This window comes from Myxine glutinosa, chromosome 6 (genome assembly GCF_964187855.1).
Source record: "Myxine glutinosa chromosome 6, kmMyxGlut1.1, whole genome shotgun sequence".
Classification (NCBI taxonomy): domain Eukaryota; kingdom Metazoa; phylum Chordata; class Myxini; order Myxiniformes; family Myxinidae; genus Myxine; species Myxine glutinosa.
In genome coordinates, this window is record NC_136266.1 from 73,995,096 (window position 1) to 74,007,321 (window position 12,226).

Genomic DNA, 12,226 nt, shown 5'->3' on the forward strand with positions numbered 1-12,226 from the left:
AACATAGAACATACAATCTGCACACGATTAAAGTGTGCTCCTAAAAGCACGTCTTGATCCCGAAAATAGTTGCCGTTTTAACCGCTCAGTTTAAGCTTGAACGAATATAAATGTTGAGTTTAAATTGCATCCCATAATTTTAATCCCGGGGGACCCCTTACAAATGGAAGAGGAGGAGAACAAAAATATCTGTGTGTATACAAACATATAAATACGAAGGGGGATACTTCGAGATCTGAGAGGGCTCTGTTCCACCTCCTTAAATCTACATATGGAGATGACAACCAACAACACACACCTGGAATAGTGACAATTAACACTTGCCTCACACTAGCAATTGCTGCAAGAGCTCTGACAAATATGGAGTGCCTCCCACACATCCACCCGATACATTACACATTTTACGAAGATTTTGGCAGCCAGGAAATAAGATTTTCATAGTTAAAAAAAGTACTTCAGGCTTAACATGCATTCTGCAGTGGACGTAGCTTGTGAAAGACAGAATCGCCCACCGAAAACAAGCTGTGTCAGCTGCTGCACTGTGGCCCACAGGTCAATCAGCCCAATTTTAACAATGTCAGCCAATCACTTGGGAATAAATTCCTGCACTTCCTGAACTCTCAGTCAAGTATCCTGCATCAGAGAAATGACAAATTCAGAATTTCAACCTGAGCCAGGAAACTGCTTCAGCAGAACCAACTCTCTGTAAGGAGTATGGCACAAAAGTACGAATGCCACTTTTTAACGCAGCCCTCTCTATTTTCTGCAGCTTCAGGTATATTCTGACAGATGTGATATGTGTACATTTGAGACTAATATCTTGTAGACAGACAGTGACAACTGCAAACATGCACCCAACCCTACGTTGATTTTGCGCGTACATTTTGTTCAACTCGCACCATGCCTAAAGCATACAGATGCATACACATAAAAACAAATATATACATAGAGTTAGGGATACTAACTTATGCCCCCAGCAAGGTTTGGAAGTGCAGGTCTGGAAATCGTCATGAGGCCTGGTCCACTCTAAAAGGTGGGGCGGGATACAGACAGTGCAGGTGAAGAGAGTAATTGTGGAAAACAAATAACTCTCAAAATGATATTTTGAAAATAATAATTTGAAAATAATATTGAATTTGAATTTTATATTTTATTTTATTTAATTTATATTTTATTTAATATTTGAAATTTATTTCAAATAAATTTGAAAATGAAAATAATAATGAAAATAATCCAACATTCATCAACATCAAAGATGTTGATTCAATATCAAAAGCACAAAGGCAATTAATTAAGTGCCACTTCACTTTCTGTGCACAGAACAAAAGCATTTTTAACCATTGCTCTCCCTCACCATTTTTTAGGAAAACAATTCCTGTTAATGGATCTCCAAAGTAATCATTGTCAATACTTCGACCGTATTTGGAGAAAGCCACATAATTGATTGGCTTATCATTCGTGTCAAAATTATTTGTATAAGCATGCAACACTGGTGTGTCATGGAGAAGCAAGATGGGAATGGAAGGAAATGAGAAAAAGAACAGCCCATGAACCCTGATATCTGGATTTCACCTCCTCCAGACAGATTCCCATTTTGCCAAGTCCTTGACCAGCAAGCTTGTCACCCTCGCAGTAAGACTTCAACAGAAAAATGCACCAATAATCAAACCTTAATACAACGAATGTGTGGCTGTCGCCAGTTCTTGTGCCTTACCACTTGCTGCAGAACGCCTGGGTTAGGCTCAAAGCCATGCCTTCTCATGCGCTGTGCCATGAATGGGAACTGGGGCCTTTGAAAACACAAAACTCATATTAGTTTCACAGTGATGTAGTTGAGCCGCTAGAGTCCTGGCGCTGCGCCATGGGCCACCACACCCCAGCCCCTCATCCCCCCAGTATAGCACCCTGACACTGTGTTATGGGCCGGGTCACCAGGTGCCACGCTCTCGGTGCCGCGCCCCAATGCCGGGCCCACGGCACCATGGCCCAGACCATGGCTCTGGGTCCCCGGCACCATAGCTCCCAGCACCACAGCCCCCAGCATGGCGACTCCAGGTTTCCAGTGTCATGGCCCAAGGGTCCTGGCACCATGGCCCAGAGCTCCCAGAACCGTGGCCCAGGGCTCCCGGCACCGTGGCCCAGTCTCTGGTTTCTGCATGCTTCAAGTATGTTCCTACCCCGGGGTAGGAACACACCTGGCCCCGGGCTGGGCTCCCGTATCTGAGTACACAGCACCCCGACTATACAATCGCCTACAATAGAGTTCTATGTTATTCACTCAATATGATGACTTTCAGGAGGAAAAACAACTTGTATGGATTAAACAACTTGGAGGAAAACTTAGAAACATAGGAAAAAACTAAAGGGTAGTTTCAAAAATAATGATCTCACCTGCTCATGGCTATTGATGGAACTTGAGCCATGACTTTGTTGATTCCTTTCAATGCCACCATTTTTGCTTTGGCAATGGGGTCAGTAATATCATCTGTTGGAAATTTATCTAAGTCTGTAATGAAAAAACAAACAAGAAAATGATCATATATGGCTTTTCAATTATTGCAATCATGAGAGGTTTTTTTGAAAGGTGAAGAAAAAAAAACTGTTAAAATTTTTTTTGCGAGATACTTGCAACAAGACCTACCAATATCAGAAAATATAGGAACTCCCCCAGAACGTTGCTGCTGCTGTTGCTGCTGTTGCTGCTGTTGCTGCTGTTGCTGCTGTTGCTGCTGCTGCTGCTGCTGCTGCTGCTGCTGCACCAGGGCCTGCATCTGCTGTCGCTGCTGTTCTTGCTTCTCTTGCTCCAGCAGATCCTGCAACAGAAGAGGTTGCTCCTCCAAAAGCAATGCTTTTTCTTTCTGCCCTGATGGCTGGGCAGCTGGTGGTAAATGTGTGGGAGCATAAACAGGTTGCTCAGGTCCTGGAGATACCCTAGTGGGAGTCCCGACTTGTTGGCTCGAAGGAGACGAGTGCAGACCAGCAAGGAACACAACTTCCTGAGGAGGTCCTTGTTGCCCACTCACATGGCAGCCCATCTGCTGCAGCATTTGCTTGTGGCTTGTGGGTGAGCTCAATGGACCATGAGGAGAACCTACCGAAGGGTGAGGGGATGCCATCGCAAAGCAGTGCATGCTTGCTGGGGAGCCTACAGTTGATTGCTGACTGGCCGGCGATCCCGTTACCAATGTGACTGGGGAGCCGACTGCCATCTGCTGTACAGATGGTGGTGGAGAGCCCAAATTGAGATGTGCTGGAACTGGGGAACCCAAGGCTAGACTAGGATTCCTCATTGGGATTTGCTGAGGAGTCAACAACCCTGGTTGGTGATGTGGACTTGTAGTTGATGGGGAACTGCTGAGGTCTTGCTGGTACAATTTGGAAACAGCAAAGTGATGCACATCTCCTGGAGAGGCTGATAAGTGTGGTGAAGTAGTAGCTTGCAAATGGCCAACATGTGACCTATTTCCCGAAAGCATACCAGAGCTCACTGCCTGTGATGCCGTTACCACACTTGCAGGGATAGCTTTACTCACGGGCTGGCTTGCATCCATTTGGCCAGCAACTGCTGTGCTTTCAACTCCAATTGATGAAGGCACAATATTTGAAGAGTTTTTCATTGTGAGTGGGCCGGAAGTAACTGAAGCTGTCGCAGATATTACAGAGCTTGTCACTGATGGAAAGGGGATGTTTTCACAAGGTACAGAAGGTTTCTGTAGCACTTCATCTTTACTAATCACACTGGCTCGTACCACTTCATGTGGGCCATTCCCATTGTCACTGAGCTTCTCAACACTGCCTCCAGAAGATTCATCAACACGACAGCTTTCTCTTGGATAAACATCCTGTTGTAAATGTTTGCAATCTTCAAGATTTTTAGGGCTTTCTTCCTTCACAACGAATGGAGAAAACTTTGAAGGTTCTACAGATTGTCTTTGAGAACCACTCCCAATCTTTTCCTCACAAACTCTTTCATCCATGGAATCAGTCAACCCAAGCTGCTCATTGAACATGTCTTTTTTATCAGTCATGTCTAGCTCAGGGTCTGTATAAGCTAGAAGGTCAAACTCGCCACCTTTCAGCAAATCGTCTAAATGAGGATCTGCTGTCTCAATGCTATCAAGATTGTCAAGATCTCCAACCTTTTCATCCATTGGAACAAGTGCTAGGTTGTCCAAATCATCATCCTCATCACCCAACCCTTTAACATGTGCTAAGGCATCCAGATCTTTGTCCCCAAGCACTTCACTTTCCACCTCCGGTTCATTCTGCTCCACACTACCAGAAATTGGTTGCTGTGGAGCAGATGTTAAATTGTTCCCAACTGGCATGCTAGATGATTGCTGCTGCTGCGTCCCAGCCTGCGCAGATGGTTGCATTGTTAGACTATGCGGAACTGTATGCTGAACCATTGTGCTCTCTCGAAACTGCCCCATTTGCTGCTGCTGCTGCAACCCACCACTAGCTGGCTGATGTGGAGCATAGGGTGGCTGTGTTAGTGGCCTCTGAGTAAAACCATGTTGATGTTTCATGGAAGCATCTCCATGCATTCGCTGCTGCTGCTGCTGCTGCTGTTGCAATCCTGGATTCATCTGAATAAGCTGTGGTGACACCATAGTTGTAGCTTGCTGCTGTTGATGCAGCGGTACCATTTGTCTTTGCTGAGGTTCCATGTTCCTTGGGGGGGCTGGAATCGTTTGAGATGGCACTGGTTCAAAGGTTGGGCTGAGCCCAGGCCTAAAACCTTGTCCAAATGTGGGTCCTGGAAGCCTGGACTGACCTTGCCGGGGATCTATAACACCTGCCTGCTGCTGCTGTTGCATGATAGCTTGGAATGGAGGTCGAAAACGATAAATAGGAGCATTATGTCGGAGCTCAATGAAATGAGAGTTAGCTGGAAGATTTCCTTGTGGAGAAGTGGCAAGTCCAGGAAAGCGGTACAGCTGACCCTTTGGACCACTTAAACGAGGATCAGGACTTGGGCCCATACCTTCCATGGATATAGACCTCTGAATTGCGGATGGAGATGGGTAGTTTGGAGGGGTCTGCAGTCGCTGTTGTACGGGGAGTCTGGAAGAGGAAAATTAAGCAATCAATAACACTCACAGTTGAAGTCATGGAAACTTACAAATTTAACAAATGCGTTTCTTTCAAATGACACACTCACCGGGGACCGACATGTCTGTACCCTTGAAAGTCATCTGGAAGCTGCGACTGGAAACGAGCATCACGCGACCCGGGATTAAGAACGCCACCGTATACTGATGGAAACCTTCCGGTGGGCACCGGTACACCAACTCTCTGAGCTCCAAATGCCTGCTGTGAGAGAAAGAAACAAAACTCTTATCCAACTGAATTGCAAGGACATCTCAAAATAAAAGAAGTTATTCAAATTAATCAACCAATGAAAATGATTTCCTCAATGTACCTGGAAAATTTATGTTCAGAGAAATATCCCTAAGGAGAAAACTCCTGCAAATAACCAAGCCAATTGAGAATGGCAATATCATTCAGCACATTGTATCCTTATGCAAAAGGCACTACAGAAATACAATTATTATAAATAAAAGCGGAGTACCTGCCATATGAGGAATCTTGTTCCAAGCGTGCAATATGCTCTTCTGACACATCTCTTTATTTGGGCAGTGTATATGGAACAGACAGCTGCCCCGATCGCTCCCGAAAATAAAATTAACCCGGGTTACATATATAAAGTGCAAACATGCGTACTGCTTATGTGCATATATAATACAATGTGGTTATATAGCTCGGATAATCCCAATTATACCCCTCCCCTCCAAAGGAAGAAAATGCCACGATGGGTGGAAAATGTTTCTTTTTTCTCCAAATCTTAATGGAATCAAATGAAACTTGCACCTGCACAACTTCAAGGTGCCCTCATTTTCAAGTTTCAGCTTCTTATGCCAAATTCTCTCAGAGGCGTAGATGATACAAACATGTATCAGCTTTGCACGTCTGGATTTGGGAGTTTCTCCCATTCTTCCTTGCTGATTTGCTCAAGCTCGTTCAAGTTGGATGGGGAGCGTCGGTGAACAGAAACCTTCAAGTCTTCCACACATTCTCAATGGGATTCAAGTCGAGGTTTTGGCTAGGCTACTTTCAAGTTCTTGTTTTTAAGCCATTCCAGTGTTGCTTTGGCTGTATGCTCAGGGCCATTGCCCGATTGGAACGTAAATCTTCGCTGCAGTGTAAGGTCTTTTGCACTCTGAAGCAGGTTCTCCTCGAGGATTTGCCTGTATTTAGCTCCATTCAATATTCCATCTATCCTCACAAGTCTCCCATTCACTGCCACTGAAAAGCATCCCATAGCATGATGCTGCCACCACCATGTTTTATGGTAGGGATGGTGTTAGATAGGGAAGGGGGAAGGTACAAAAAAACCTCAAGAAATTATTTTATACCCTTCTCCAAATCAATGCCTCCTCAAAATTATATCTCGGAGTTCTACAGACAGTTCCTTGGACTTCATGGTAACGTTTCTGCTTTAACACCACTATGCTTCACGGTAGGGATGGTGTTAGATAGGTGATGAGCTGTGCTCAGTTTCCGCCAGACATTGCGTTTTGCATTCATGCCAAAGCATTCAATTTTCGTCTCATCAGAGCAGAGCATATTTTGCTTCATGCTCTCAGTTTTTCACGTGCCTTTTTTGCAAACACCCGGTGTGCTGTCATTTGCCTTTTTTTCAGAAATGGCTTCCATCTGGCCACTCTTCCATAAAGCCTAGATTTGTGAAGTGCTGCAGAGACTGATGTCCTTCTGGCAGGTTCTCCCGTCTCAGCCAAGGAACTCTGCAGCTCTATCAGAGGGGTCATTAGGTCTTGGTCACCACCCTGACCAAGGTCCATCTTGCCCGGGTGTTAAGTTTGGTCAGACGGCGAGCTCTAGGAAGAGTCTGGGTAGTTCCATATTCTTTCCATTTCCTAATAGTGGAGCTCACTTTGCTCTTGGGAACTTTCAACACTCTAGAAATTTCAACACCCCAGAAGCATCTGGGGAAAGCCCCAGATCTATGCCTCCTCACAATTCTATCTAAGAGCTGTATGGACAGTTTATTGGACTTAATGGTAGAGTTTCTGCTCTGACATGCACTGTCAACTGTGGAATCTCATAGAGAAAAGTGTTTTTTTCTAAATAATGTCCAATCAAATGAATTGGCCCCATCTTGACTAAAATCGAGTTGCAGAGACATCTCAAGGATGATCAAAGGAAATTGAACACACCTGAGCTCAATTTGGAGTGTCATAGCAAAAAGGGTTGAAGGTTGAATACGTATTGACTCAAGACATTCCAGCTCTCTCATTTTTAATTACTAGGGCATGCCCGTACTATATATATATCTAAAATTATATCCCCCCCCCCCCCCTCTATTTACATGAAATGGTTTGGTCCAAAGCGAACGGCTTGCGAGTACGGTGACAATCCCCCCCCCCCTCTATTTACATGAAATGGTTTGGTCCAAAGCGAACGGCTTGCGAGTACGGTGACAATCCCCCCCCTCTATTTCCATGAAATGGTTTGGTCCAAAGCGAACGGCTTGCGAGTACGGTGACAATCCCCCCCTCTATTTACATGAAATGGTTTGGTCGAAAGCGAACGGCTTGCGGAGTTTGGTAAAGAAATCGCCATAGCTCGGTAACTACTTGTCCGATTAATATGAAACCTTGAAAAGGCACATCCTCAGGTCCCCAGCAATATACCTGGCAAGTTTCAAGTATATCGGACCCGTGGTTGTCGAGAAACAGCGGTCACAGACAAACATACAAACATACAAACATACAAACATACAAACATACAAACATACAAACATACACACAGAGATTACTGGAATTATAGATAGATGTCATAAATTTTTCTTTTTAAAAATCCACTTTGACATGGGTTATTATGTGTAGATCAGTGACAAAAATCTCAATTTAATCCATTTTAAATTTAGGCTGTAACACAACAAAATGTGAATAAAATCAAGGGGTGTGAATACTTTCTGAAGGCACTGTACATGCATACATCCATATGCAGGTAGTGGAAGAAATAATGGAAACGCCAATGTAAAATCACTTAATAAGGTTTTGGGCCATGACGTGCGGCCAGTAGGCCTGTATGCGCCGGAGCATAGAATCCACCAGCATCTGGAATTCTGGAGCAGGGACATGGCACATTTATTTGAAGAGAAAATCAATCAGATTGGGTTCAGATCTTGCGACTGAGAAAGCAATGCCATGTGGATAACATTGTCATGCTCATCAAACCATTGGGCGACCACTTGCTCTGTGGATGGGGGCTTTGTCATCCTGAAAGATACCACTCCCAGCAGGAAAAAAAATGCTCCAACAATGGGTGAAGATGATCACTCAGTACCAGTAAGTAGTGATTGGCATTGACCTTGCAGTCTGGTGTTGGCTTAGCGGTTAGGGTGCTGGCTTGGGATCCTAGGAACCCTAGTTAGAATCCCGGTCGATCGTTGAATTAACGCCAGAAGGGGGGTTGACTCAGCCTGTCATCCTTCCGAGGTCGGCAAATTGAGTAAAAGCTTGCTGGGATGTATGTGCCGGTGTGTTCCCCAGTTTGGAATAGGTACACCGTATCCCTGCGTGTCGGAAGAGGCGACTAAAGGGTTGGTGTCAGGAAGGGCATCCGGCCATAAAAACATTGCGTCAAAAAGGGAACCATGATGATTGTCATGGGGACCGCAAGGCTAACCCCCCACTGTAGCAGGGAAAATGACCTTAAAAAGGGTTTAAAAAAAATTGGCATTGACCTTGCCTTCTACGGGAATGACTGTACCCAAATCTTGCCAGAAAAATGTGCCCCACAACATTACGGAACCACCAGAGCCCTACACTGTTGGAACCAATCACTCAGGGTTGTAGAGTTCTTTAGGTTGGCGCCACACGTGCACTCGGCTGTTTGTAGAGAACATGGTGAATGATGATGCATCTGACCATATCACATTTCTCCACTGCTCTGTAGTCCATTGCCTGTGCTCTTTGCACCACCAGACTCGTCGCAAACTTGCATTTCTAGGTGTTACGAGTGGTTTGTGCACTGCAACCCGACTATAGCATCCCGCTCTGTGGAGTTTTCAGCAGATCGTTTTGATGAAACTGGTTGCTCGTGCCCAGGTTGAAACCGGACTTCCGCTTCCGGTCCGGTATGAAGAGGACGCAGGCGTCACATGCTCGCCGCTTCTTCGACTGGGCCACTGTCAGTTGCTTGCTTTTTTGGTGGTCGTGCGGATTTTTTGGCCATTGAGTCTGCCCTCTGCATAGCTCCGGCTCTGCTCCCTGCTTCGCCTGCCCGGCTCCTTCACCTGCTCGCTGTTTCCTCGGGCACGCTCTCGTGGGTTGTGACCATCGCAGCGGTTTGGTGGCGGTTTCCCGCCGTGATCTAGATTTGTAGCGGCGGCGGTCGTTTGCCGCTGCATTTGCCGCTTTGCCGTGATCAACCTCGGCCTCGTGATCGTCTCTTTGCTCCTGCATGCCCTCTGCTTGGTCTCGGCTCTGCTCCTGGCTTCACCTACCTGGCTCCTTCGTTTCCTCCGGCCCGCTCCCGTGGGTTGGGACCATTGTTTCACCTCCTCAACCTTGGCCTCGTCTCGTCTCTTCGCTCCTGCCTGACATGGCTCTGCGGTACTCCGCCGCAAGGCTCCTTCTGCTCAATACCCGCTCCACCCCATCATGCATCTCTGCCATCAAATCAAATGGACTCCGACGACGACCCAGGTACATTTACCGTGGCTCCGGTCGTAAGTTTGTATATTTGCAATCAGGTCACTCCATCCCCGTCCTCTGGTCGGCTCAGCGCACTCTCACTCTTCGTCCCAGCGCACCTGGTCACAGCAACGCACACAATCGCACCTCCTGCCTACGAACCATGGCTAAATCACCTGAATTCATCCCTGCTGTTCAAAACAACATAAAGCTCACCCTGTTCAACACCCGGTCCCTCAACAACAAATGCCTCATCCTGAACGAATACATCTTGGATAACAAACTGGACTTTCTCTGTCTCATCGAAACCTGGCAACAACCTCTGGACTACTACACACTCAACCTCACCACACCCAATGGATATTCCTACGTCAATAAACCACGCTCGGGTGGCCGAGGTGGTGGAATTGCCGTTATCCACCGTCAAGACATCAGGACCAGCCTCATCCCCATCGCCTCATCCTCATCCTCATCATTTGAACACCTGGCTTTTAAACTCCCTGGTCGCACGCAGTCAGTCATGGCTGTCGTCTACCGCCCTCCCAAACCACACCCATCATTCCTGTCTGACTTCTCCTACTTTCTGACCCAGCTATGTTCCCTCTCCCCCTCAATCCTCCTCCTTGGTGATTTCAATATCCACATGGACTCCACTGACTCCACAATAACCACTGACTTCACTGATTTACTCACCTGCTTTAACCTCACTCAACATGTCGACTTTCCTACCCATATCCGTGGTCACATTTTGGACCTTGTCTGCTCCACTGGATTAATCTTGCACCATCTCTCTGGCTCTGACCTCACCCTCTCTGACCACTTAGCTATCACTATGACCATCAACATCCCCACCCCAACACCAAGACATTATTGCACTATCAACTTCCGTAAGCTAAACGCTCTTTCACCTACCTCATTCTCATCCACGCTCTCTGAAAAAATCTCCACTTCTCCCTTCGTTGACCTCCACACCCCTTCCGACCTCACTGACTACTACAACCACACTCTCTTCTCCTGCCTTGACCAGCTTGCGCATGTAAAAACCAAAACAGTTTCTTTCACCCATTCTGCTCCCTGGTTTACCCCTGAACTCCGCCTGATGAAAACTCGTGCTCGCCAACTTGAAAGACTCCGCAATAAAACATGTCTCACAGTTCACTCCCAAGCCTACAAGGACCACCTACAACACTACAAAGATGCCCTCTCCCGCGCACGCTCCGCCTACTACTCTCAAATTATCCACTCTGGCTCCGGAAACCCAAAAGCACTCTTCTCGACAATAAACAAACTCCTCCGCCCCCTGAACACCACCACCCAGTCATTCACAGTAGACAACTGCATCTCCTTCCTCTCTTTCTTCCAACGCAAAATTGACAACATCTACAACAGCTTGACACCACCGCACCCGCTCCCCCTCAAACCACCTGCCCCCCCTTGTCCTGCCATCCCCTGTCTCGGTTCTCCCCAAATCTCCCCTACTGACCTCTCTGAACTCCTCATAGGAATGAAAACTGCCACCTGCACTCTTGACCCCATCCCCTCCAGCTTTGTCAAGGCCTCCCTCCCTGCTCTCTCTCCACTTATCATTGCAACAATAAACTCCTCCCTGTCTACAGGCATCGTCCCACCTTCCCTCAAAATTGCTGCTGTTACCCCCATTCTAAAAAAACCTGGTCTAAACCCTGACACCCTAAACAACTTCAGACCCATCTCCAACCTACCCTTTCTGTCAAAAGTTTTGTAACGCGCTGTAGCCACTCAACTCAAACATCACCTCTCTGCCAATAACCTGTATGAAACATTCCAATCCGGATTCCGCTGCAACCACAGTACTGAAACTGCTCTCCTCAAAATCACCAACGACCTTCTCCTCTCCTCTGACGCTGGCAACCTCAACATTCTCGTCCTCCTCGACCTCAGCGCTGCCTTTGACACCATCGATCACACCATCCTCCTCACCCGACTTGAATCCACCTTTAACGTTACCGGCACTGCCCTCTCTTGGATTAAATCATACCTCTCTGACAGACGCCAGTTCATCTCCATCAATAACTGCAAATCCCCCACTGCTCCCCTCCCCCAAGGTGTCCCCCAAGGTTCAGTTCTTGGCCCCCCTCCTCTTCATCCTTTACCTGTCCCCCCTCGGTCACTTAATCTGCCGTCATGGTCTCCAATTCCACTGCTTCGCCGATGACATCCAGCTTTTCATCCAGCTCCACCAAGTCCGTCTCCACCGACACCCACTCTATCCTGACAAACTGCATCACTGAAATAAAATCCTGGCTTCAAATCAACTTCCTCAAGCTTAACTGTGATAAATCTGAAATAATCATCATTGGCCCAAAAACGCTCACAAAATCCACCCATAACTTTGCCCTCAACATCGACGGTATCCCAGTATCCACCTCCCCTCACATCCGGAATCTTGGCTTCATCTTTGACCAAACCCTTTCCTTCGACAAATACACTAAACAGATCACAAAGTCAGCGTTCTTTCA

At 46.7% G+C, this 12,226-nt stretch overlaps 1 protein-coding gene across 1 annotated transcript in view; it reads right to left on the reverse strand.

The window, feature by feature from the left end:
* Nucleotides 1-12,226, reverse strand: part of LOC137429979 (histone-lysine N-methyltransferase 2C) — a 304,487-nt gene that overhangs the window by 58,373 nt on the left and 233,888 nt on the right. Inside the window, exons 36-40 of the mRNA XM_068120407.2 lie at nucleotides 5,165-5,316; nucleotides 2,642-5,067; nucleotides 2,392-2,506; nucleotides 1,715-1,790; nucleotides 966-1,026 (exon numbers count right to left, since the gene is read on the reverse strand). Coding sequence (XP_067976508.2) covers nucleotides 966-1,026; nucleotides 1,715-1,790; nucleotides 2,392-2,506; nucleotides 2,642-5,067; nucleotides 5,165-5,316 — 2,830 coding nt within the window. The remainder of the gene's footprint in view (nucleotides 1-965; nucleotides 1,027-1,714; nucleotides 1,791-2,391; nucleotides 2,507-2,641; nucleotides 5,068-5,164; nucleotides 5,317-12,226) is intronic.